General features: G+C 46.4%; 1 protein-coding gene across 3 annotated transcripts in view; it reads left to right on the top strand.

Annotated features, from left to right (window-relative positions):
• Snx29 (sorting nexin 29) overlaps nt 1–22315 on the top strand; it is a 401413-nt gene that overhangs the window by 13642 nt on the left and 365456 nt on the right. The window contains exons 2-4 of one of the 3 annotated variants that reach the window (XM_057775566.1): nt 1980–2041; nt 4246–4298; nt 19667–19791. In XM_057775566.1, the coding sequence (XP_057631549.1) occupies nt 1980–2041; nt 4246–4298; nt 19667–19791 (240 nt within the window). Of the gene's footprint in view, nt 1–1979; nt 2042–4245; nt 4299–19666; nt 19792–22315 lie in introns of those variants that run through there. The other 2 variants (XM_057775567.1, XM_057775568.1) reach the window with 2 other exon arrangements.

The raw sequence follows: 22315 nt of genomic DNA, 5'->3' as shown, positions 1-22315 counted from the left end.
CACTCCTCCTGGTGTGGCCCAGGATTGAGGCCACTGAGTAGTTCTGTTTCTGTTGTTCAAAGTGACTGCTCTGTGACTGGGGCATTGCTATCCACAGCCTAACTCTGTTGATTGGTGCCTCCCGGACTCTTATTGAACATCTATGCCACCTGTTAGTGGTCTACCTGGTGCTGAAGGCCCCTTCCCTAAAGCTCCTTAGTAAACATTCTGCGTGTGCCTTGTTCTAGTGGGAATCATTTGGGAATTTATTTGACTGCAAGTAACAAACCAACCAAGCACCTATGGTGGTTTGAACAAATGTGTTTTTTAATTGGTGAGAATTATTTGTGGTATTGGCTTAGCATCTCACTGCCAGGCACACAAAGGTACCAGGAGGCTCCTTTGTGGTTCTCCCTGCTTTCCCTTTGGGCATGTAGTTCAGTGTGCAAAGGACTGCTCTGGCTCAGAGTAGTAAAGTAACCCAGGCATGAGGATGGAGGGAGGAGCGACACCCTTCGCCATTTCGCAGGCGATAGCATACCAAGCACACTCTTGCTTGCTTCTTACTGACCAACCTGTTGATGTTTGTTTATTTTTAAGACACGGTCTCAGATAATCAATCTAGGCTGACCCCAGACTCTTTTGTAGCTAAGGAAGACCTTGAATCCCCGACCATCCTGCTTCCACTTTCTTTTTTTTTTTTTTTTTTGGGGTTTTTTGAGACAGGGTTTCTCTGTGGTTTTGGAGCCTGTCCTGGAACTAGCTCTTGTAGACCAGGCTGGTCTCGAACTCACTGAGATCCGCCTGCCTCTGCCTCCCGAGTGCTGGGATTAAAGGCGTGCGCCACCATCGCCCGGCCTGCTTCCACTTTCTAATAACTGGTGTGTCCACTATTTCTGGTTCATGAGGTGCTGAACCCAGGGCCCCACACATGCTAGGCTAGCATTCTGTCGACTGGGTCACATCCCCAGACATCATTGACCAACTCTGTAAGGTCAGCAATAGCTGAGAAAGTTAGCAACTAGGTTTCCCAGCTTGTCTATCTGATAGCAGGGGTAAAGGTAGTAAGACCATCCAAGGACAGTGCCTGCCATTCCAGGCAACTTACATGCTACTTCATGGGTAGGGGCAGCCCTACCCTCCAGGACATGTTTGACAATGTAGGAAGCCAACTCTCTCTCTCTCTCTCTCTCTCTCTCTCTCTCTCTCTCTCTCTCTCTCTCTCTCTCTCTCTCTCTGTGTGTGTGTGTGTGATGGGGAAAGCATTGCTAGCCAATAATCTTTAAGAGGTGGGTCTTAGTTAAGGCGTGACATCACTGGGACCCAGGTAAAAAGGTGTGTGCCTCCGTGTGCGCACTCTGCACCTTTTCCCAGCAGGACATTGCTGTGATTGGACTTCTTGTTTCCTGTTTCATGAGTTTTTCCCCTTATAATAAATAAAATATAATTGTCTTATCCTTAGCTAGCCTGATTATTTCTACAGTTGGCATGGTTATTTCTGTGTGTATGTGTGTGTGTCTATGCGCACATGCTAATGGTATCCACTGAGTAGAGGCCAGGGACATCGCTACGTTCCCTAAAGTATCAGTAGTATCACAACAGAGAAACTGATACATTCAATCTGTGGAAATTGAGTTTAACTGTTTTCCTGTGTTGTAGTACCTCATTGTAGCGGTATAGATTGTTAGTGCCCAGTTAGTCCACTTACTTTGTTAAAGATGAATAGAGGACTGGCCTTGTTTGTGGACAGCCATGTATTATGTCAAATGTCAGAAAGTATTTTTTTTTTCTCTTTTGAGACAGAGTCTCTGTAGTTCTGGCTATCCTGGAATTTGCTTATGTAGACCAGGATGGTCTCAAACTCACAGAGATCCTCCTGCCTTTACCTCCTGAGTGCTAGGATTAAAAGCATATGTCACTGTGCTTGGCATCACGTGCCAGAAAGCCTTAATCAGAGTCTAGTTATCAAATAGAAGTAATTAAACCCCATTTCATTTCAGGGTCACAGAATGATGACAAAAGGCAATTCCTGCTGGAGCGACTGCTGGACGCAGTGAAGCAGGTAAGAATGCACACAGCAGCCTTTTGTGTGAATGTCCGAAGGAAACGTAGAAGTCATTTCTTCCCTTTTATGTGCACAGCTTTATTTTGTGTCTGGGAATGGTTTTGGGTTTGTTTTGAGACTAGGTTTAGCAGGTCACCCTTGAACTATCTAAGTAACGTGTATTGGCCTTGAACTTTTACCTCAGCTTCCCAACTGCTGGGATTACGGCTGTGTACCACCAAGTCCAGCTGTTTCAGAGAATGGCTAAACAAAGAGTTTCCTTAGGGAATGACAGAGCAGGGAAGGCAGTAAGAGTAGGGATAGAGGAAGTTATTGGTTTGGAGTTTCAAAGTTTATCCTTTAGCAATGACTGTCTTCATTTCAGAATTTGATTTCCCAGCAGATTTGTTTTAGGGCAGCTCTTTAGAGGTGCTGACTTGCAGTTACGACTCCCAAAGTACAAACGCCCCGAGCCTCTGTTGCCAGCAGCTGTGCCGGCTTCCTGATACGCTGCTGTGGCTGCTGATGCTGGCTTGCCTGACATTGTAACGCTAGCTGTCATCACATGTCAACCTGGTGCTAAGTGCCTTACAGTGAATTCTTCAGCACTGACAGAGGAGTTCCTGTGACTGTTTCTACTCTATAGACCACGGCACTGAGTGAAGCTGAGAGATCAGCAGCTCACTCAAGCATCAGGTAGTAAGGAGACTCAAGAGTCGCCTCTCGGAAGGGACTGCTGACTGTTACTGGCATGTGATTATAAGGAGGGAAAGACCTTATAGAGTTTGTGGATTAAATGTTGAAGTGGGGCCAGAGAATCCAATGTTTGCTTGGAAGATGACGGAGCCTCGCGTGGTGAATAGGTTGAGGGAGTTCCACATTCTTTTCAGCTGCCAGATTTGTCTGCTTTTCTGAGTGTGTCCCTGTGCTGGTCAGACTTTTGTTAACATGATGCAAGCTGGGGTTACCTGGGAAGGAGAACCTCGGTTGAGAAAATGCCTTCATGAAGTGGACTGTAGGTGAGTCTGTAGTGTGTTATCTTGATTAATGATTGATGGAGGAGGGCCCAGCTCATAGGGGTAGATGCCAACCCTCAGCAGGAGGGCCTGGGTGCTGTTAGAAAGGCTGGGCAAGCCAGGCAGAGTAAGCCAGTGAGCTGTGTGTTCCATGGCTTCTGCTTCAGTTCCTACCTCAGTTTTCTGCACCGATTTCCCTTGATGATGATTGCGATGTGGACATGTCTTTCTTGCTTGGGTTGCTTTTGGTCATAGTGTTTATAGACCTAAGGTCGTCTCTTCTCCCCTGGAGTCTGGCCCTCCCTCTGCACGGGATGCTGGATGAATCACACTTGTTAGCACAGGTAGAGTTTGGTCTGCAGTTAATCCAGAACACAAAGACAGCAAGACAAGGAATGAGTTCAGTGGCTGTTCATGTAGCACCTAAAGAAACAGGTTGGGGCTTCTGGTCAGAACTTCTCGGTTATTCTGAGGAATTGAACTGTGACATTTATCTTAAAAAACAAAAACAGCAAATGTATTTATCTATCATTTACCTACAATTAAAATATACCACTTGGTATATCACAAATTCTGATAACAGTATCCTAAGTCTCATAGGATGCAAGTTTGCTACCCATAAAAAAGATTCTGTCTTTAACATGGAATACTGAGCTGGGAGTGTGTACATGTATGTAATCCCAAGATTGCTGTGAATTTGCTCACAGAATTGGCTGTGAATTGACTGCAGAGTGAGACTGTCTCAAACCAACAACGCCAGTGGTGAAGGTGAGGTGACCGTGTGGACTGGGGTTCACGGCTGAAATGGTTAGGGTAGCATTGTAGCTCTGATTTTAAACAGATAACTTTCCCATCCACCCAGCCTGGCAGAGCTGCTCAGCACAACAAGGTGGCTGTCATTTGACACAGTCTAACCCTTTGGGGCTCTGTCAAGAAGAGCCATCAGCACAGGCATGGAGGCTCTCAGCGCCAGAGGGCTCCCTGGTAACTGCAGGGCCTGCGCTCCTGTCTGCCTAGTTTGCCCACTTCCTGGAGTCAAGAGGGAGACTAGGCTTCCTGTAAGAGGAGTCTGAGGCCGGAGTGTTGTCTTCTTACCTTTGAAGCACCAGAGCCTCTGTCCCCGCTGTATCTGAAGGCCTTGTGGGCTGTTCTGTGATGTCTCTGTCTCAGCCTAGCAGCTGACCTCAGCATTCTCTTTCTCTTCAGTGCCAAATCCGCTTTGGAGGGAGAAAGGAGATCGCTTCGGACTCTGACAGCAGGTGAGGTCTTACTTCTTGTCATCCTCATTGTCTTTTTCTTTCTCTCTCTCTCTCTCTCTCTGGTTTTTCGAGACAGGGTTTCTCTGTAGCTTTGGAGCCTGACTGCCTGCATCTGCCTCCTGAGTGCCAGGATTAAAGGCATGAGCCACCATCACCTGGCTCAAAAATTTTTTTTTGGTTTATGTATTATAGTATGTGTGAGTGCAAATGCTTATAGGCCACAATACATGTATGTAGGTTAGCAACTTTTGGGTGTTGGTTCTCTCCTTCCATCTTAGAATCTGGGGTCGAACTCAAGTTGGACAGGCTTTGGTGGCAAATGCTTTTACTTGCTGAACCATCTCACCTGAACCCCTAGTACTGTTTATGGGCCTTAGCTCTGCCAGTAGTGGGTTTACAGACATGTGCACCATGCTCAGAAAATAGGTAATTTTCAAAACCACTTTACCGTTCATGAAAAGGTGCCAAGAACAGAGGCTGCCGTGTCCGCCTCTGTGACAGACAGTTGGTTCCACAGTGCGTGTGTAGCCACTGCCTATCAACATGCTTCTAAGTTCCTCTCTTCTCCTCTTGGAATCTGCTCTATTTGTACTACCTTGCCACATAAAGTTATTCCAATAATGATTTACAGTTGTGAAAACTCAGAAGCCTAAGTATTTAGTGTTAGGAAATAGGTGATTGCCAGGTGGTGATGGTGCACACCTTTAAACCCAGCACAAGGGGACAGAGGGAGGTGGATCTCTGAGTTCAAGGCCAGCTTAGGCAGTTTAGCCCCTGTCACAGTGAGATATAGAGAGAGGGGAAAGGATGCAAAAAAAAAAAAAAAAAAAAAAAAACCAAAAAAACCCTGGATATATAGATAGCTTGGCGTTAGAGCATTTACCTACCATATATGAAACCCTGTGTACAATCCCAGCAACACAAACATAGCAAAGAAGCAAAAAATGATATTATATAAGATTTCCTTTAAGCAGAAATGCACGTGTATGTAGCAATATAAAAATTATGTATGTAGGGCCCATGAGATGCCCTGCCACCACACCTGATAACCCATCCTCAGGAGCCACATGGTCCTGCAAGTTGTCCTCTGACCGTCACACATCTGCCATGGCATGTGTGTACATATAGACACACAGATACATACATGCAGATAAATAAAACGTGATATCGGCGTTATGGATTAAGGTCTGAGAAGGGGTCTACTCTCTGTTGTAGTAGGGGTTCTCAGTTTGGGATTTAGGGTCTTCCTGCATCAGAAGTGCCTGGAAAGCTTGTAAATTCATGATGGTGATGTCAGTCCCACCCTAAGTCTAAGTGTCAAAGTGTGGTGAGCAGACGAGTGTGTCAGCTTGGAGATCTCTTGCTTGGCCAGGTCTGTGCCTCCTCTTGCCTCAGTCTCCCAGTGCTGGGATCACAGGTGTGCACACCATGCCCAACTGAGAATTTGCATTTTCAGTAAATTTTACCCTTAAAAGAATAACAGGAAATCTCAGTGTGGTGGTTCCTGCCTATAATCCCAGCATGTGGGAAGTGGAGGCAGGAGGATTATCAATTTAAGGTTATTTTGTCTAGATAGCAATCACATTGAGACTCTGTCTCAACAAACAAATAAGAGTAAAGAGAACAGCTATAAACTGGCCAGTCTTAGGAATGCAGATCTTCTGTCCTGGACTGGGACGCAGTGTTAATTAAGAAGTACTCACCCTAGTCTGACCAGCATGACTTTGTGTAGTGTGTGTACAGTGTCTGTGCATGTGTGTGTTTCTGTGCAGTGTGTGTTCATATGCATGTATGTGCAGTAACGAGCACATGTGCACAGTGTGTGTCTGTGTAATGTGTGTGTGTATTTGTGTGCGTATGTGTGCAGTGTCTGTGTAATGTGTGTGTATATGTGTGCGTATGTGTGCAGTGTCTGTAATGTGTGTGTGTATATGTGTGCGTATGTGTGCAGTGTCTGTAATGTGTGTGTGTATATGTGTACGTATGTGTGCAGTGTGTGTGCATGTTTCTGTGCAGTGCACGTGTGCACACAGTGTGTATAATGTGCACACACTCAGGTCTGTGTGCAGTATATGTGTGTTCACTCTCCATCATTGTGCTGTTCATTTCCCGAGAGGTATCTGTCCTCAGTAGTGCAATTTATACTTGGTCTTAATAATAAAAACCCCAAATCAGATATTAGGGGTGAAAGCTGAAAGATCAGAGAAGCAGAGCAACCAGCTCCTAGTTCTCACCCCATGAAATCATCAGAATGAATGGGGTATCCTGTCTCTAGGAATCCTCAGACTGAATGCCTTCTCTGCGAAACTTCAGACTGGATCCTGAGCTTCTGTCTCCTCCTGCCGTATATTCTCTCTGCCCAGCCATATCATTTCCCTTCTCCACTGCTTGTTTCTGTTTCTCTTTTAGACTGATTCAATCTCATGTAGCCCAGGTGGCCTCGAACTCACAAAGATCTGTCTGCCTCTATCTCCCGAGTGTTAGGATTAAAGGTGACCGCTACCTGGTCTCTATGGCTAACTAGTATGGCTAGCTCCACACTTTGATCTTCAGGCAAGCTTTATTTGTTAAAGCACAAACAGAATATCACCACATAATGTCAGATGAATGTGTTCCTACATAACAGCTGCACCTTTTCTTAGGTAAGATCTTAATGTTTGTGCTGGCAAGATGTCTTTGGCTGTGGCACCTTATGACCTGTATTTGATCCCAGATACCCAGAGGTGAAAGAAGAGAACAAACTCTCTCTATTGTCCTCTGACTTCAACATGTTTGCTATGATTTGTATGCCCACCTACACACACACACACACACACACACACCCCTACACACACACACACACACACCCCTACACACAGACACACACAGACACACACACACTCACACACACAATGTAAAAACGCTGTTGAATAGTAGATTTTAAAAAGTTAGTTCCTGGCTGGAGAAATGGCTCAGCAGGTTAGAGCATTTACTGTTTTTGCAGAGGACCCAAGTTTGATTCCCAACATCTATGCCAGGTGACTCACAACTGCCTATCACTTCAGTACCAGGGGATCTTATGTACTCTCCTGGCCTCTGTGCGTACCACGCATAAAGGTATGTACACACAGACATACACATACACTTAAAAAAAAGAAGAAGAAAAGTTGATTCCTGCTGCTCTGGCTGTTGGCTGTGGCTAGGTATTGGGAGTATTAGTCATCAATGACTGTTGCTTGGTGCTGTGTTGACATTGCATCTTAAGGACAGCCTAAACTAGTAACATTGTGCCTTTTCTAGAGAGGCTAATGATGGTGCCCAGATAGTGTGTTTGTCAACATTTTGGTTCCTGTGATAGGCTTTCCAAGAGAAGTATCCTAAAAAGAGGAAACAGTGACTCATGGCTTCGGAGGTAATAGTCCCCAGTCACTGTGTCTGTGCATGATGGTGCAAGCTGCTCGTCCTGCATCTGGGAAGCAGGGCTCCTGAGAAGGGACAATGCCCCAGTGACCATTATTCTCTAACTAGGTCCTGTTGCCTAAGGTTCCTTGAGTTCTGGCATCATTGCAAGCTTGCCCGGCTGCAGGAGCCCCCTTCCCCTCCAGAGGGAATGTTGGCTGCCAAGGGGAGACAGCAGTCTTGCAGCTACTCCCTGGTCTGCATTTGGCCTGCCTGCTGTCTTGAGCTCTACTTCACAAAGTGTAACCTCTCCTTTTCTCCCGTGGTAGCTGTTTGAATGACTAGCCAGGTCCTCAGCATGCCTGCTTGGACTAGATGAGCATTCTCTCTCTGGCACTCCTTCCTAAGCTCTCTCTACTTCCAGACACGCCAGCTCCCTCAGAACACTTGACTTTGTCCACTCCCTCTTGCCCATCACCCCCTCCTGGCAGCTTCAAGGTCTATAGTTAATGAAACGATCTGAGGCTTCAGAACAGCGCCTGTGACCATGGACTCAACCACCCATCTGCAGTCTGGGACCTGGCAAGGGGAATGCTGCTGCGCAGCTCTCTCCTTTCGGTTTGCCCTGGGACTCCAGCCCATGGGACTGTGCATGGCCAGGATGGGTCTTCCCTCTAGACTACTTTTCCATGGTGATTCTAAATCTAGTCACGTTGACATTGAGGATTAGTCACTCACTAGGAGTGGTATAGCCAGGCTGTAGTAAGCTCTGGGATCCCCTGGATGACTTCCCGAGGAAGTAGGCACTCAGGGTCTAGTTAGGAGTAAGGTCTTCTTTTTCCACTTGGGCTCTCGCCTGGCTTGCCTCAGCCTTAGCATTTCATGGGCCTTGTTCACTGTGAGGAATACCCGCCATGGAGGAATGCTCATTTCATACCCTATCTGGGGAACCCTCCCCCTTTGGGAATTATAGGCTGGGTTGGCCTCTGCTTTCTGAGTGCCAGATTAAAGGTGTGTGCCACCACTACCTGGTTGCATTTTCCCATTTTAAATGCCTCTGTATTCGTCATGTGACTTTTATCTTTAGTGTGTCTCATGCTACCCACCAACCTCTCTTTAGTCAAAGGATGCCATATTCTTATTGGCCTGGGAAAAACTTCTGGGTTTGGTTAATTGGATCTGACACTTCCCCCACATAGGTTTTTAATTTTTATTTTTTACTTTACATTAATGATAGAATCAAGAGTCTCACACTTACTATACAGGTATTCTACTACAGGGGTAAGCCACCAGCCCTGTATCATTTTGTTTACTAACCAGATTAGAAAAAATATTTTGGGCCGGGCGTTGGTGGTGCATGCCTTTAATCCCAGCACTCAGGAGGCAGAGGCAGGTGGATCTCTGTGAGTTCGAGGCCAGCCTGGTCTACAAAGGGAGTTCCAGGACAGGCTCCAAAGCTACAGAGAAACCCTGTCTCAAAAAACCAAAAAAAAAAAAAATATTTTGTACATATGATACTGGGAATGTAATCCAAGACCTTACACGTGTCATGTAGCTGTTCTACATCCTCAACCCAGGGTAGCCTGGTCTGACTGTGTAACCCAGGCTAATCTTGAACAGGTGGCCTCTTAACCTCCTTCTCCCTGTGCTAGCAAAACAAGCATACTCGGCTATGAGTTGATTCCTTCCTGGAAAAAGAGTATTTTTAGCAGATGTAGAACTCTTGGATATTTAAGAAATCTGAGCACATTTTCATATCTAAATTTAAATAAACATTTGTCTAGGGTGTAAATGATGGTTGCTGAGAAGGAGCACAGTGGATGCATGCAAGCCCCATTCTCCCAGACACCTCATGCTTATTCGGTGATGATGAGAGGCAACTAGCACGCAGCATGGTCTCTGGAGTCTACATACCTTCAGGCCTACGGTGGGCACAAGTTACCACGGAGGATGATAACTGGCTCACTTCCGTGGACTAGGGTGGTGCTTATCTATCGTGGTGTTTGCTGGACACACTTAGGAAGAACTTAATGGATTCACCTCGAACTCACAGAGATCCACTTGCCTCTGCCTCCTGAGTGCTGGGATTAAAGGTGTGTGCCACCATGCCCAGCCTACATTTTTGCTTTATGCCGGGGCACACCTGCATCTTTGGGTAGGTAATTAAAAGTCAGAGGACTCTGGGTATCCTGCTGCTGAGGGGTGTGCACTGTTCTGTGTTTGAGATGCTGTATGAGAGGACGGCTGCCTTTGGAACCCTGAGTTGAGTTTGGACATGTAAATTGTGGTGACAATCACAGCGACCCATAATTATATGGTACAGAGGTGACGGTAGCATTAGCGGGCAAATGGGTGGGTGGAGGGGCTACAGGTTGTGCCTGGGCAGAGGTAACATTCAATATGAAGGTACAAGGAAAGGGTAAAGTGGATGGACGTACGGACTTGTGTATTGTACGTACCTCTCTGCTGTCCTGGAAAAGTGTGCTGGTGGATCTTCTGTCAATTTCCACAAGGTAGGGTTATCTGGGAAGAGGGAACCTCAGTTGAGAGAATGCCTCCCTCAGAGCCAAGTCTGTGGGATATTTCCTTGATTGATGACTAATGGAGGAGGGCCAGCAGAGTGGTCAGTGCCATCCCTGGGCAGGTGGTGCTGGGTTATGTTGACAGAGGTTTTTGACCCCCCCTGGTCCCGCAGCCATTCAGTCCCAAAGAAACACATGGAGGTCTACATTAATTATAAACTGGTTTGCCTATTTGCTTAGGCTTCTTACTAATTCTTACATCTTAAATTGGCCCATTATTCTGGTCTATGTTAGCTACATGGCTTGGTACCTTTTTCAGTGAGGCATTCTCATCTTCCTTGGCGGCTGGGTGACAACTGCAGACTGGCTCTTTCCTCTTCCCAGAACTCTCCCATTCTGGTTGTCCTGCCTCTACTTCCTGCCTGGTTGCCCTGCCTCTACTTCCTGCCTGGCCACTAGCCAATCAGTGTTTTATTAAAATACAAGTGGCAGGATAAAAGACCATTGTCCCACAGCAGGGTTACATAAAGAAGCAAACTGAGGGGCTGGAGTGATGGCTCAGCGGTTAAGAGCATTGCCTGCTCTTCCAAAGGTCCTGAGTTCAATTCCCGGCAACCACATGGTGGCTCACAACCATCTGTAATGAGGTCTGATGCCCTTTTCTGGCCTGTAGACATACACACAGACAGAATATTGTATACATAATAAATAAATAAATAAACAAATTAATTAAAAATAAAGGAAGCAAGCTGAGCAAGCCATGGGGGCATATCAGTAAGCATCATTGAGGGTATTTGAGCGATGTTGTGGAAATCTAAGTCAGTGTAGTGGAAATTTCATAAAGTATATGAAAGCAATCTTAATGAAGTGTTCTAATAATGGGGGATATGGAGTCCCAACTGGCGATCTCTTGTTACCAAATGAGTCTTCAAGTACAGTTACTGCATTGCATTCAGTTGAGTTGTTGGCCAAGAGAATCCTGTGGAAATCCCCAGACGACCAAGGCTGTTGCTAAAACAGTGAGTTGTTCTTCACAAACTGACAGTGGGGCCCCATTGCCTAGGCCAACACCCACACAGCTATTCCACATAGAGAATCTGAGCTGATGCCTGCATGGATGCTTCACTCCTGTGTCTAGTCTCTTCAGTATAGGAAAGAGAAACAGAAATACCAGCTCATTCACAAAACTCTGTACGTACAATTTGTCCTGCCTACATGACATTGCCTAGGGCAATGGTGGCACAAGACTTCTGGGAGTAGCCAACCAGTGTCTGATTTGTTGTAATGCTCCACTCCACAGGTGGAACCCATTCTTGACACTGTTTGGGTAACTAAGAACTGTGAACTAGATAGCCCAGAGACCTACAGTAAAACCAAACACTACTTGTCTTTTAAAAAAAAGTATAGCCGGGTAGTGGTGGCTTATGCTTTTAATCCCAGTACTGGGGAGGCAGAGGCTGCCGGATCTCTGTGAGTTCAAGGCCAGCGTGGTCTATAAGAGCTAGTTCCAGGACAGGCTCCAAAGCTACAGAGAAACCCTGTTTCAAAAAACAAAACAAAACAAAAATCAATAAAATAACTCTCTCTCTCTCTCTCTCTCTCTCTCTCTCTCTATGTCTCTCGTGTGCACGCACATGCTCGTGTGTGTGTGTGTGTGTGTGTGTGTGTGTTTGAGACATGGTTTTTCTGGTTAGCCCTGACTGTTGACAGAGGTTTTTGTCCCTCCCGGTCTTGCAAATTCAGTCCCAAAGAAACACACAGAGTCCTATATTAATTATAAACTGGTTGGTCTATTAGCTCAGGCTTCTTATCAACTCTTATAACTTATATTAGCCCATAATTCTTATCTCTGTTAGCTACATGGTTTGGTACCTTTTATCAGTGAGGCATTCTTATCTTGCTTCCTCTGCATCTGGGTGACGACTGCAGACTGACCCTTTTCTCTTCCCAGAATTCTCCTGTTCTTGTCACCCCACCTCTACTTCCTGCCTGGCTACTGGCCAATCGGTGCCTTATTAAAGCAATACAACTGATAAATCTTTATAGGACACATGATCATCATTGTTCCACAGAACCTGGAAATACCTCTGTAGACCAGATTGATCTCAAACTCATAGACATCCCCCTGTCTCTGCCTCCTGGGTGCTGGGATTAAAGCTGTGTTTCATTACCACCCAGCTAATAAAATGACTTCTAATGATGTTCAGCTGTACTCAGACCATTGCGTTATTCTGTCATCATCAGAGAAGTTTCCTCTTGCAGCAGACAGGCAGATGCAGAGACCACAGGCAGGCATGTGGAAAGAGAGTCCTAGAACACATGCCTCTAAATGGAGGTCTCCATCAGATCCCTCTCAGAGCTCAGAGAACTCTAAGGAAGAGGAGCAGAAAGAGTCTTAAGAGCCAGAGGGGCTGGAGGACACCAGGAGAAGTAGACACGCTAAATCAGCTGAGCAAGGTGCACATGAACTCACAGAGACTGAACTGCAAGCATGGGGCCTACATGGGTCTGTACCAGGTTTATAGCTTTTGGCATAGTATTTTTATGTGACTCCTGAGTGTGGGAACGAGTGGGTCCTGTGATCTTGGGTTTTCTTCCTTCTGTTGGGATGCCTTGTCCAGCTGTGATGTGGTGGTTTTTGCGTTATTATATTTTATTTTGTCATGTTGGTTGTTGTCTTGGAAGACCATTCTTGTGAGGGACAGAGAGGGAGTGGTGGTGAAGAGTAGGTGAACTGTAACCGGAGTTAGTGTATGGGAACATGATGTGACAAAGTGAGCACTGCTGCGGTCTCTGTAGCTGCCTGCAGTTCCCGTCCCCGTGCTTCCCTCCATACTGCACTGTAAGTCCAGCCCTTTCTCCCTTATCATAGCGTCAGGAAAGAGACTAAGACAGGAATGACGCAAGCTCTTTTAGTATTATTTATTATTTGGTAACTTATTGCAAAGAGCATCTTACAAGTCTGTACTTGCTTTGGACTCCCTGTGTAGCTAAGGATGACCTTCCTGCCTTTACCTCCTGAGGCTGTGGTTACAGGCCTACACCATCATGCAGTTTAGGTGGTGCTGAAGATGGAACCCAGGGCTTTGAGCATACTCAACAAGCATTCTGCAGCTGAGCCATATCCCCAACCTCACCTTCTATATTTGTCCAGAGGTTTGCTGGAGGTGGAATTCCAAAAGTACTGTCTCTTCTGGTTATGCTGTAAAGCTGTTGGGAAGGACATTAAGAAAATGCGGTAGCTGGGGATCAGCTCAGTCTGTGAAGTGCTTGCTGTCCAAGAATGGGGGACCTGAGTTCTGGCATCAGCACCAATGCACAAAGCTGGGCATAGTAGCGCATGCCTGTGATCCCAGTTATGGGAGACACCCTGCAGGACCCCTGGAGTCTCTGCCAGCTAGCCTAGCAGACTAGTGAGTTCCAGTTCTAGTGGAAGACCCTGTCTAAATGCAAGGTGGATAGTTCCCAAAGAGTGACAACCAGGGTTGACCTCTGGCCTCTAGATGCACATAAACCACTTCACACAGACACACACAGAGCACACACACATATATAAAATATACATGCACATACATTTACACCCACATACACAAGTACACACTTGTACACACACACACACACACGAGCACATACAGGCACAAACACATAGGTGTATTTTTTCACCTTAGAGTCTCTCCCAAATGACTCTTATCTTGTGTCAAGTTGACATGAAAGTAGCCAGCATATCCATTTTTCTGTACTTAAAATAGTAACTCTTGGGCTATCAAGATAGCCCAGCAGGTACAGGCACTTGCTGCCGTGCCTCATGATCTGAGTGTGATCCTTGGGACCCACATGGTGGAAGGGGAGAACCAAATCTCACAAGTTGTCTCCTGACATCTGCATATGTGCTGTGTCATGTGTGGGTATGCATGTACACAAAGTAATTAAACTACAATAAAATAACTTTCGATGTTTTTTGCAGTATTTTATTTGTTTTATAAGCATTTTTTGCATATTTATTTTCTTTAAGGACATATGTGGAAGTTAGCAGACAATTTTGGGGAGTCTATTCTCTTCTCCATTTGAATCCTTAGAACTGAACTCAAGTTGTCAAGCTTGGGTGCAGTTCCTTTTCCCACTGAGCCATGTACTGGCCTGAAACATGCTACTCTCTATCTGTATATTTGCTTGTTTTAATTTAACATTTTAAAGTAAAGCTTAAAAAACATTATTTTCAAGCTGAGCATGATAGCTCATATCTATAATCTTAGCAGTCAAGAGGCTGGGGAGGAGGCTGCTGAGACTTGAAGCTGGCCTTCGTTACATAGTGAGTTTGAAATCAGCCTGGGTTACCTAGAAAGAGCCTGTTCTCCACACACACCCCCTTTTTTAATGACTGTTCTAGAGCTCTTCACATAGGCCAGGCTGCCCTTGAACTCAGAGAAATCTGCCTGCCTCTACCTCCTGAGCACTGGGATTAAAGGTGTGTGCTGCCACAACTGGTATAAGAGCCTTAAAAAATAAAACAGGGACTGGAGAAATGGCTCAGTGGTTAAGAGCACTTGTTCTTGCAGAGGATCTGGGTTCAGTTCCTGGCACCCACATGGTGCTGCACAACCATCTAATTCCAATTCCAGGCGATCTGATGCCCCTCTGCTGACATCCATGGGCACCAGGCACCAGCATGGTGCAGTCGTACATGCTGGCAAAACTTCTGTACACATAAAAATAAGAGATCTAAAAAATTAAAACAAAATGCTCAAGCTCCCTACATGTTTTAGTTATTCCCCCTCATTTCTGCCTTCAAACAAAGCTTGTTCAATCTTTATGATTGAGCAGTGGTATTCTGGCCTTTTTCAGTGCCTCAGAGAAGGAGTGAATACAGGCAAATGTGAAGGCAAGAGCCCAGCTAGTCATTGTTTCGCTGGGTGGTTCTACTCAGAGCTGGAGTGCAGTGCCCGGCACGGTGAGGCATGGACTTAGTGTATCGTCTCAGCCCCTGCTGTCTTTTCACTGCCCGACCTGCCCACCTGCTTAGCTGCTCCTGTGCATGTTTTCAGGGCTGAACAGATACACTGCCATTTGTTTAGCTGCTTTCTTTAGTGCTAAGCATTTAGGACTACCTTTCCAGTAGTGTAAATAATACCATTTTTATTATTCAATCTTTATCTCATATAGATTGTAGTCTACTGTGTGTTTGTGTGTGTTTGCTAATGAAGTTCATGGGCAAAGGGTGTGAACCTCTCACAGACTTAATTCATACATTTAGGACATGGCCCTTTTCAAATGGTCATCATGTCCTGCCCTCGTTTGAGCAAGGGTAGCAGAACGACTTCATCTTACCTCTATGCTAGCCAGTGCTTTCATTGGTTGATTTTAGGGATGCTATTGACTCTGTCCCAGTTAACATTGGAGCTTTACAAACAGGGTCAATCTTGTTCAGTTTTGAGGTTGCATTTGGTTTTCTCAAAAGGGTCTGTGTGGGGCTGAGATGTCGGTCAATGGTAGAGTTTTTGCCTAGCATGCTTGAGGTCCTAGGTTTAATTCTTAGAACCATCGCCACCACCTCCACCACCACCTCCTCCACCTCCACCCCCAGAAGCTAGGAATGGTGGCTAATGTCTGTAACTTCTGCACTTGGGAGTTGAGGCAGGGAAAATGCCATGAGTTTGAAGCTAGCAAAGTGAGTTCCAATCCAACACAGATAACAGAATGAGTCTTTGTCTCAAGAAAAACCAAACTCTCTCCCACAAGCCCTCAAGGGCTGGGGATGCAGCCTAGAAATGGAGCGTTTGCCTCCATTATTCCACTGTCAGACGTTTCTGGGGTATCCGCAGTATGCTGCCTTTGTTGTTGTTATTGTCATTTGCTAATTTGACACATGCCAGGGCCATTTGGAAAGAGGAAACCTCAACTGAGAAATAGCCTCCCTCAACTTGGCCTGTAGGCAGGTCTACGGGACATTTTATTGATCAATAATCAGTGTGGGTGGACCAAGCCCACTGTGTGTGCCACCTCTAGGCAGGCGTATCTGGGTTCTCTAAGAAAAATAGACTGAGAAAACCAGTAAGCAGCATTCCTCCTTTGCCTCTGCTTGATTTCCTGCCTCTGCTTCCTTTTGTGATGAACTGCAACTGTAAGCTGAAATGAACTCCTCCCCAGATTGTACAGAAATGGAAACGTAAGCAGGGACACTGCAAGGAAGCCTTTATCTTATTTATTTAATTTTAATTTTTTATATTTTTTGAGACAGGTTTTTCTGTGTAGTCTTGGCTGTCCTGGAACTCTCTATATAGACCAGGCTGGCCTTGAACTCGGATCTGCACGCCTCTGCCTCCAGAGTGCTGGTTTTGAAGGGCTGTGCCACCATGCCCAGGTTTATTTCTTTGAGACAGAGTCTCACGTAGCCCATGCTGGTTTCAGCTGGATATGTAGTTGAAGCTGACCTTGAGTTTCTGATCCTCCATAACACGTACTGTGACACATACCACCTTTCCTGGTTTTGTGTGGTGGATTGAGCTCAGCTTTGTGCATGTTAAATAGTACTCCATTTAGCGGTTCCTTCAGCTGTTTGCCTACAAACCTGGGTGATGTTACTGAATGATGCTTTTTTAAAAAAACTAAGAGCCTGTTATTAAGAGCCTCGCTCATTAATATATCCCAACTCATTCACTTGGAATGTAAGTTGGATATGATACAATGCCATTGAGGCAGTCAGCCTTTCACAGTGATGTTAAAGAACATTTGGCAGAGGGAATTCTGGGAAATACAGATTCAGCTAAGAAAATGAATGGACGAAAGCAGGTGCTTCTTTGATCTTGTAGGAATTAGCACCATACAAGCAAGGGCAAGAAACAGTAGAAACCTTCCCTGACCTGGTCATGCAGGGAGCCTCTCTGTGTGCCCACACCTTAAAGGATAAATTTTTGTGTGTGCCCACACCCCTAAAGGATAGACTCTGTGTGTGCAGGTTTCCCTTCCCTGACTCCCTGGTCCTAGGGACTTGAGTTACAAGCTATGAGAGCTCCCCTGAGATGCATCTCTCACTGAACTGTACAGCCCCAAGCCTGTGCTCTCCACCCCAAGGGGAAGGACCATTTGGATCACATTGTCTGCAGTGTGGGGGCAGCGCTCAGTCAGCAAGAGAGACATGGAACTCCAATACCAACTACTAAGAGTGCCTTAGAAAGGAACACAGGGTAAAAGCACCCAGGAAGCCTTCCTGGAGGGATGTGTAGACAGTTGAATACTAGATCACGAGTAGACACACGCCTAGGTCAAATAGAGAGGTCCACAGGGACCTAGAGGATGTTGACATGGACTCGTCTCTGACTTGGCATTGTGATAAGTCATTATAGGAGTAGCACTAACCTGGGTGTTTCTGCTGTTAGCGTAGTTGTGACCTGTGTGTGTTTGGGAGGTTGGGCTGCTGATGCAACTGGACCCTCCAAACACAAGCTTGCTGCTTGCCTGCTTTCATTCCCCTAAGGGGCCTGATTTTATCTGGGGTTGGCCAGGCAGTTACTGACCTATGCTTTGGAGCCACGCAAACTGCCAGGGATTGTTAAATGGGTGGTTGAGTTTGCAGAGATTTCTTTTAAGCTAGGGGCCTCCATTAATTACAAAGAAGCCTCAACCCTGTCTAGAGTTGTTTCTCCTAAGACAGCGCCCTGGTCTTGCTCTAACTTTGGTTTCTGTGGATTTCAGACAATTCTGTGTCTGTCCCAGCTTTCAGGAAGCCCTCAAATACTTGCATGCCTATTTGGCATAGAGGAGTGGCAGATACATGGTTAATGTTTAGGACTGACAACTGCCCCACAACGAGGGGGGGTCCTGGAACTCGTGCTTTGTAAGCACTGGGGAGCATGTGGGGAGCATGGGGGGAGCACGTGGGGAGCACGTACTGGCCCAGGCCATGCTGGCTACAGGTGTTCCGGGAAAGACCATCCGAGAGGCCAGGAGTTAGATCTGGAGAAAATAGAACCTACCCCATCAGGGCTCCTAGCATTGTTGGGGAGTTACTGAGGTAATAAATGTGAAAATGTTTTAGAACCCATATAGCGACATCCCCCTGGAGCAGGACTGTGTCAGATATGGTGACCAGTGGAGCAGATATCCTTGAAGTTAGGCAAAGTTGAGCCAGATGGTGGGGGTGTTTGGGGGTTCTTTGCACTAGGCCCCTCTGCCTAATTTGCTGCCTTTTTTGTCATATTGAGGTAATAACTCCAAGGCTACTGCCATCCGATCACAGAATGTTGGCTGGGCTGTGCCTATTTCCATTCCCCATGCCACCCTGGTCTAATTTCTTTCAGTTTCTGAGGCACTGAAATGTTTCATGTGGTCTCTGGCCTTACTTTTCTCAGTTAGAACAGTGCAGAGGCTTTGGGGTAGGACCCTTTCTGTGTCTCCTACTCTGTTGTGATTCTTTTCTTTTCTTAAATCACTCTATCTTTCTGCCTGTTTATCTATCTATCATCTATCTATCTATCTATCTATCTATCTATCTATCTATCTATCTATCCATCCATCCATCCATCCATCCATCCATCCATCCATCCATCCATCCATCCATCTATCTATTTTGAGGCAGGTCTCAGTAAGTAACCTTATCTGGTCGCTCTCTCTCTCTCTCTCTCTCTCTCTCTCTCTCTCTCTCTCTCTCTCTCTCTCCCTCTCTCCCTCTCTCCCTCTCTCCCTCTCCCTCTCCCTCTCCCTCTCTGTCTCTCTCTTTCTGTAACCTTGTCTGACCTGACAGCAGGTGTGTGTCACTGTGTTCCACCTTTTCCCCCACCTTTTGTGTTCCCAGAGCCCAGAACAAGGCCTGGCATATCGGAGCTATCACTGGCTGTGAATGGAAGGGCTCAGAAAGCATGGGCCAAGAACCTAGGGAGGACCTGAGAATCCAGTGTGATTTCCCTGACTTCATCTCTCCACGGGCATGCTCAGAAGCTCCCATTTTTTTTCAGTTATTGAGAAATTCAATTAAATGCACAGCAATTGTAACTTAATTGAAAATTTTGTCACCTCTAGATAGGAATTCACGATGTAATCTCTTATAATATAATAAGTAACAAGAATTCACATGACAGTAAGTAACAGGCCATGAAATTAGAGTGTTTCTGGTTTGGCAGGCTACTGGATTCAGCCTCTGAAAATGTCATCTAGCTTTGTGCTTTGTAAACTACGTGATGTGAATTAAGAGTTGAGACTTGTGAATTGAATGCAGTTCCCACAGGACTGATTTGTTTTTAAATTGGCTTTGCATCACCTTCTGGTTGGCACCCTTTCCCCTGTTCTTCCAGCACTGGTCCTGAGGGGCATCCCTGACTTGAATCAAACAAAAATAGGGTGGGGCTTTTGGAGCTTCCAGGTCTGTAAATCCAGGTGTCTTCTGGAGTCACACCTGGTGGCTCACCTGCACTGCTGGACCCCACTCTGCTGATGTCACTTCCCATGTAGACTGACGAGTCCCTGCTTCTCCTGCAGGGTGACCTGTCTGTGTGCCCAGTTTGAAGCCGTCCTTCAGCATGGCATGAAGAGGAGCCGAGGATTAGCGCTTACAGCAGCAGCCATCAAGCAGGCGGCGGGCTTTGCCAGCAAAACTGAGACAGGTACTTGATGCCCACTTCTGCCTTGCTGCTTGTCTGTCTTTTCCATAGCAGGCTCTTCGTGTGGGCCTAGGCCTGTGCTTGTGTACTTAGAAATTCACAGAGTGAAAAACAGAGGTAAAACAGTCTAGGCTGTCTAGCCCCTTAATCTAAATGAAGTCATTTTTTGTATGTGGTTCCCAGAGCCAATAGTCACCATCTCCTCTGGGGTTGGCTGTCTACAGCCACAGTGCTGATTCTACCAGTGTGGTGTAGCAGTGTTTGCGAAATTAATAATCTGCTTGAATTCAATGCGTGGGGATAGCATGACATTGTGTAATTAAATGACTTCAGCAGCACCAGAAACCCCGCAGGTCTCCGAGCTCAGAGTCGTGCTGTTATCCATTTCAGTGTTGTAAAATACTGTCCCTGAAAACAGGGAACACTTGGTGCTTAGTGGGGCTCTGGCCCTTGATGATCCTGGATGCACGCTAACTCGTTCCGCTTTCCAGAAGTACATAGGCCTTTACTGCTCCCACTGTATGGCTGAGGAAGCCTGCCAGGTGAATGTTCTGCTCTGGCCATGAGCTTGAAAATATATTGTCATACAGAGATGACTGGGCATATCTCCATTCTTCATGTTTCAAAGGCAGAGTTTTTGAGACCTTTCTTTTGCCTGCTACCTCCAGTTCCCAACTCTTTCTTGTACTCATACTAATGCAAGCATTACTGCTGAGGAAAAATGTGTCCTCTTTCCACTGGCCATTCACACACCAGAAAGGCAAAGCAGGTGTGTGTGGTGGGGGTGTCTGAGGACATCTGGCCAATGCCTCTATTTGAGACCAGGGTTTCCTGTGTACCTTGTCCACACAGTCTTGTCAGATGCCATGGTATGATATGGCCTCTGGCCAAGCAAGTGAGGCTGTCTGCTTTGGACTTTCAGCCTTTGACCTTGAACTTCAATCTTCCTGCCCCAGCCTCCTCTGCGCTGGGTTACTGGTGGGTACCACCACCCCTAGTTCTAGGCCTTCTTTATTTTCTCTGAGCAATTCAGCAAACCTTTGATTCCTGTTTATCTAATGAGTAGCTCATTTCCAGAAATGAATGTGGTTCTGTGGATCAAGAGACTGTGCCTTGGGTGAATTCCTTTCCCTGCTGAATTTCACACACAATTGTCTTTAGTACCCCCAGGTCTCCTTTAAGCCAGCAAGAGAGCCAGGCATGGTGGTGCATACTTAAAATCCCAGCACTAGGGAGTTGAAGGCATAAGGATAAGAAGTTTGAGGTCAGCCTGGGCTGTGTGAGACCTTGTCTCAAAAACCAGACAAAACCCAAACCAAACAAAAAAAGGCGAGGAGGGGCTAATCCTAAGAAAATCTGGGCCAAAGACCTTAGTGTCTTTCAGTCAGCTTCTGCAAGGTACCTTGCCCACCTCAGAAGTTGACGGCAGTGATTTATAGTGGGGTTTCAGAAGCTTTCCTGGGGTGGTGCATCCTAAGCCTACATATGGTGTGGGTCAGTGTTTGGGCTGCTTGGTAAGATTTTCCCAGAGTCCCCTGTGTTTGCTAAATCCACTTTTTCTTTGTTTCCATCTTTACTTGGGGCCCTTGATTGCTTCCAGTGGGTGACCTCAGCTGCTGGCTGCAGAGGCCAGCCGTATTTGGGCGATTGTGATCCTGTGGGTGCTCTCTCTGAGCCTTGGTGCTTAGCACCCAGGGAGCGCATGGTCTCTGAGGGTGGTTGCAGGTTGTGCCACAGCTCATGGGAGACACTGACTTGTGTTGCTCAGGAGTGACCCTTCCTCCCCAGCTCCATGAACTTTCGCCCTCTCCTTAACCTCATCCTTCACAAGTTCTGACCTCTTGGCCTCACAGGGAGATTAGCTCTTCCTGTGGCCTCACAGACTAGAATTGTCTCTTGTTTCTTGACTCTGATAACAAGGAAAGCCCCGAGGCCTTTGTGAGGGCCTCAGCCCTCAGCCCCACCTGCCTCAGCTTAGCTTCCCTCTGTAGCCTGGAAGTGGGCACAGGCTCTGCTGTTGTCTCCTGTGCCAATTAGAAGCCAGGAACAGAGCACTGGCTTAGCCCTGGGGTGGCTGCCAGGGTTTCATTGTCATCTCTGTTGGCTGCCTTAATTAACCATTCACTGGCTGCTAGCCCCGCCTTGGCTGATTAAGACCTCTTCCCTTGCAGGGAGTGATTAAAAGCCTCCCAAGGGAGCAGGGCTGGTGGTTTATCAACTGAGATCAAGTCCTTTGGGATAGAATCAGGAATGTGAAATCCAGAGGGAAGTATTGGGTAGATATGAGCCCCTCACCCCATAATGTAGCATAGGGGTTGTGACCTGTGGCTTAAGTTGGGCAGGACTGTCATCCTTCCCAGTGACGTGTCAGGCGGGAGCCCGTGGGGACATCTCCTCCCTGACCTGATATTTCCTCATTGTAAGATGAGGCAATCAGAGGCCCAGGTTCAGGGCAGTCCGCATTTCAGTCATCTTCAATACTGTCCTTGTTTATTGAATAATGATACAGGCTTATGGTAGCCAGGAG

The sequence above is a fragment of the Chionomys nivalis genome, chromosome 7 (genome assembly GCF_950005125.1).
Source record: "Chionomys nivalis chromosome 7, mChiNiv1.1, whole genome shotgun sequence".
Lineage (NCBI taxonomy): Eukaryota > Metazoa > Chordata > Mammalia > Rodentia > Cricetidae > Chionomys > Chionomys nivalis.
This window is presented reverse-complemented; position numbering and strand designations above follow the sequence as displayed.